The 4,966-nt window shown below is 44.5% G+C and overlaps 1 protein-coding gene across 1 annotated transcript; it reads left to right on the forward strand.

Annotated features, from left to right (window-relative positions):
* The first annotated feature begins 697 nt into the window (after positions 1-697).
* On the forward strand, positions 698-1,771 carry LOC131626239 (uncharacterized). Its single transcript, XM_058897075.1, has 2 exons — positions 698-1,065; positions 1,243-1,771. Exons 1-2 carry the CDS (start codon positions 698-700, stop codon positions 1,769-1,771), a joined length of 897 nt encoding a protein of 298 aa, XP_058753058.1.
* Positions 1,772-4,966: the final 3,195 nt, after the last annotated feature.

Here is a 4,966-nt window from a genome sequence, read left to right on the forward strand (position 1 = left end):
TTGCTACGATCGAGTTCAACATGGGGTACCACAACTGGGCGAGGTTCTTTCATGGAACACTATGTCTGGCACGCTTGCTGCCTCAAACACTTTGTACCCCATGGGAACTGTAGACCCTAGTGACCATTAGGAACCACCTGTCCGTGTCTAGAATTCATACCCGTGAGTTTGGGGTGGGACAAGATACTAGCCTTCATCATACCCTGATTTCCATTTTGCAATCTGAAGCCGGAATTTTGAACCTGCTACACTCAGTGTTACCCAGATATCCAGAGCTGCGAGGGACATTCAGTCTCTCACTACATCACACACATGACACATCATGTTATTGCATCCACCTCACTTCATTCGTGGAGAATCCTAGAGTCTATTTCCAAAAAAGATGTATATACTCTTTTTGCAAAAGAAAAGAAAAAGAAAAGAAAAAGAAAAGAAATAATGAAAAGACTTTAGGATTCTCCCAATGAAATGCATTCCACCATATCATTTAACATGCATGTTCATTTATTTTCAGGAACTTTTTGGCTTTGTCTCCGACCAACACATGGCCACACCAATGAAGACTGGTAGACGCAACCCCTCTTATTCCTTCCTGAATCCGAATCTGGATTCCCTTGGGTGTTTAGCAAAGAAGATTACGCCAGATGAGTCAACCAATTTCCGAGAAAAATATGGGTACATTCTGAGCCTTCTCAAGATGCCGTTCACCAAGTACGAGCAAGAGGGAGTTCATACTTTGCTTCAGTTCTATAATCCTTCCCTTCGCTGCTTCACGTTCACCGACTACCTCTTGGTCCCAACATTGGAAGAGTATTCCCTATTTCTTGGCGTTCCTATAAAGAAGGAAGTACCATACTATGGCACCATGAAGGCCCCTGATACCATTGAAATTGCTAAGGCTCTTTATTTGAGTAAATCAGTCGTGGAAGCAAATCTCACTAAGAAGGGAGGAGGTTTTGGTTTTTGCATGGAGTTTCTGGTCAAAAGGGGTTGTGAGGCTGCTGAAGCAAAGGAATGGGACACATTTAGGGCTATCTTGGCTCTAAGTATATATGGCATCGTGATGTTCTCAAACGTTCCTAACTTTGTTGACATGAATGCAATTCATATATTCATCTTGCAGAATCCGGTTCCTACACTTTTGGGGGATGTTTATCACTCCATTCATCACAAGAGTATTCAGAAGGGAGGTAAGGGAGGTCTGGTTAGATTCTGTGCTCCGTTGTTATACCGATGGTTCAGGTCACATCTGCCTGAGCGTGGCGCTTTCGTTGATAATAGGCACACATCTAAGTGGGCTGAGAGGATTATGGGGCTGAGGGCTAAAGATATTGTCTGGTATAATAAAGCTTTAGAAGACATGGAAGTTGTTATGAGTTGCGGAAAGTTCAAGAACGTACCTCTTATGGGCCTTAGAGGTGGAATCAACTATAATCCCGTCCTGGCTAGGAGAACGTTTGGATACGCTTTTGTAAGTCCTCCCGAACAAACAGAGATTGCTGAGAATATTTTTTATCATTCAGCCACTGACAGTGGGCAGATGGCAGAAGCTGTACAAGCCTGGAAGAGTATTTGTTGGAGAGATAAGAAACATTTTGGTCAGCGAGACTGTGCTACTTATGAGGATTATACTAAGTGGGTCGAGTCTGTGGTTGCTGTTCAAGGGATGCCCTTCCCTCCCAAGGATCCTTTATACCCCCTGCTGGTAAACAACCCAACATTGTTTCCATGCCCCGTTACAACCAAACTGTGGAAGAGAATCGAAAATTGACTGAACAAGTGGAAACGATGCATGTTGAGATGAACACTGCTAGACAAGAGAAGCTTTCTGCTCTTCATAAGTTGAAATTAAGGGAAATAGAGCTTGAAGAATTATATGCTAGAGGGAGCACTTCTCAGAAGAGGCCAAGAATGACTGTGGGTTCCAAATCTACTAAAACCCAAGAGAAGAAAATAAAGGAACATTACGAGGCTCAGTTGGCAGAGTTGACTAAAAAGCTCCAGATTCAGACTGAAAATGCCAATTCAGAGAAATCTCGTCGCAAGAAAGCAGACAAACTCTTGTTGGATCGCCAGAATACCATAGAGAAGTGTTATGAAGAGATCCGAAAGCTGAAGGGCCAGATAAGAGAAAAAGACCAGAGTAATGCCCAAGTTCAAGAGGAAGCTAGGTATTGGGAGGTGAAGAATCGCCACATGGAAACAATGCATTTCAGAAAAGACCTGCTGATTCAAGAGATCATCAAGAGGCCCACCCGTGTTGAGACCAAGAAGCTCTTTGAAGAAATGAAGACTTGGAGTGATAAGAACATCGGGGAGAGCCCCCTCCGTCATGTGAATATGGAGGACCCTGCTTAATGCTGATTTTGTTGTAGAATCACCACCAGACCTGTTGGATGGGATTCCTGATTTTATTTCTGTATTTGTTGGCTCATGAGAGCAGAATATTTTGTACTTCAAGAACTTGGTTGCAGAATTAATCAATTATGTTTGCTTATTTTGGTTGTGCTTATCTTGATTATGCTCCACTATCTTCTCCGTTATCTTGTGTTGTTGGTTTGAGACAAAGCTAAAAAGTCTTGAAAATAATAAAACATGCACACATGCACCCATGCACTCATATCATATTGCATTTACAGGTTTTTTATCAGATTCTAATTGGGGTCCCTTCCAACAACAGATTTCTTTTCCGACGACGAAGCTGACTTTCTTACATCCTTACCGCACCAGAAACAACGAGAAGAGAATCATGGATCAATTTGAACAAAATCAAGCTGCCCTCCGTAGGGATATGGATGTTATGGGGGAAAGAATGACTCAACTTATGGAGACTCTCCATGTCGTTGTCCAAGGACAAGAAGAGCTCAGAAAGAGCGTCGCTGGGATGGTCAAGGATACTCCTACCAACTCTGCTGATGGGGGAGTAAAGACTAAGGAGATTCTTGTTGAGGGGATACCAAAAGTAGTGGATGACCATCATGAGGTTATTGATCTTGAACATGATCTTACTGCTGAGTTGACCGAAACTGCTAAGATGTACCAAGCTCTTGAAGAACGCCTTAAGGCCGTTGAGGTTGCTAAAACTTCGAGTTTCAACACTGCTGCTCTATGCTTGGTACCTGGCCTGAGACTCACCTTCGTTCTTACTGCCGTAAGATGGCCGCTCATGCTGAGAATGAACCACTACTGATGCATTTCTTTCAGGACAGTCTCACTGGAGCCCCGTTGGAGTGGTATATGAAACTTGAGAGGTCTAATGTCAGTACTTGGGGAGAACTTGTTGATGCCTTCTTAAAACAATACCACTACAATACTGCTATGGCTCCTAGCCGTGCACAGCTGCAAAATATGTCACAGAAATCTGAAGAGTCCTTTAAGGAATACGCCCAGAGGTGGCGTGAGCTTGCTGCTCGTGTCCAACCTCCTCTCTTGGACCGTGAGTTGATTGATCTGTTTATGGGAACTCTGAAGGGGCCGTATCTTCAGCACATGGTTAGTAATACTTCTCCTTCCTTTTCAGATGTGGTCATCATTGGTGAGAGGGTTGAGAACTGTGTCAAAGCTGGTACCATTCAAGGTGTTACTAGTCCTAGCAATTTAGGTGGTAATGGTAAGAAGCCGTATTCTGGGTTTGTGAAGAAGAAGGAAGGTGAGACTAGCACCGCTTCTGTTGACCAAGGCCGAGCTCCCGCATATTCTGCTGTTCCACCTCCTTATTATCCGATGCCTTATGCTGTTCCTGGTCCGTATATCCCTCAGGCATATGCTGCTGCTTTTCCACAACCTTGGGTGGCACCTCAACAGCCTTTCGTGCCACAACAACAAGCTGCCACTCCTTAGAATCGCCAACAGAATCCTAGGCCTCAAGGTCAGAGAGGTCCACAAAGGCAAAGATACCCTGACAGGCGTATAGATCCGGTTCCAATGCCGTATGCTCAGCTTCTCCCCCAATTTCTTGCTGGTCAATTAGTGCAACTCCGCGAAATGGGTCCTCCACCTAACCCTCTTCCTCCCGGATATGACGCTAATGCTCGATGTGAATTTCATTCAGGTGCCCCAGGCCATACGATTGAAAGGTGTAGAGCATTGAAGTACAAAGTTCAGGACCTCCTTGACGACAAGCTTATCTCGTTCGCTCCTACTGGTCCTAATGTGCAGAATAACCCTATGCCTCTTCATGCTGGTGCGACGAATGCCATTGAGTTATGTGACGACCAAATCATGGTGACAGATGTTAATGAGGTTAAGATGCCGCTTGCAACAATCAGAGAGCATCTCGTGCAACAAAAGGTTTTGTGTGAATTACACGACTTCTGTTTGGAATGTTCTTCTAATCCGGAAGAATGTGCTAAGTTGAAAGAAGAGATTCAAAAACTGATGGATGAAGGCGTTCTTAGAGTGGAAAGGGTTGTTTCTGACAAAGATGTGGCTACTCTAGAGATACCTTACTATCCTGCTGAGGTGTCAAAGAATCAAAGCACCCCTTTGGTCATTCGTGCTCCGAGTACTCCCTTGGTCATTCAGGCTCCGAGAACTCCGTTGGTTATTCAGGTTCCAGATGCCCCTCTGACCTCTTCAACCTCATCTCTCGTTCCCTCTCCTGTGAATGATTCTAAGGCTGTTCCTTGGAGTTATAATGCTGTGTATATTCGAGGGAAGAAGTATGACTGTCCTCCAGTGGGTAATTCGAGCATCACAAATATTGATGGCACTAGTGGCATTACCCGTAGTGGTCGGATCTTTGCTGCTCCTCCTCCGCCTCCTAAAGAGACCAATAAGGACGCTAATGCACAAGCAAAGGGAAAGCAAGTTGCTGTCGACCCTCCTGTAACACGTAATGCACAAGATGCCGAGCAACTCTTGAGGATCATTAAGAAAAGTGATTACAAAGTGATTGATCAACTTGATCAAACCCAAGCCAAGATCTCCATCTTGTCCCTCTTGGTGCATTCAGAAGCTCACCGTG

The sequence above is a fragment of the Vicia villosa genome, unplaced genomic scaffold, assembly GCF_029867415.1.
Source record: "Vicia villosa cultivar HV-30 ecotype Madison, WI unplaced genomic scaffold, Vvil1.0 ctg.000278F_1_1, whole genome shotgun sequence".
Classification (NCBI taxonomy): domain Eukaryota; kingdom Viridiplantae; phylum Streptophyta; class Magnoliopsida; order Fabales; family Fabaceae; genus Vicia; species Vicia villosa.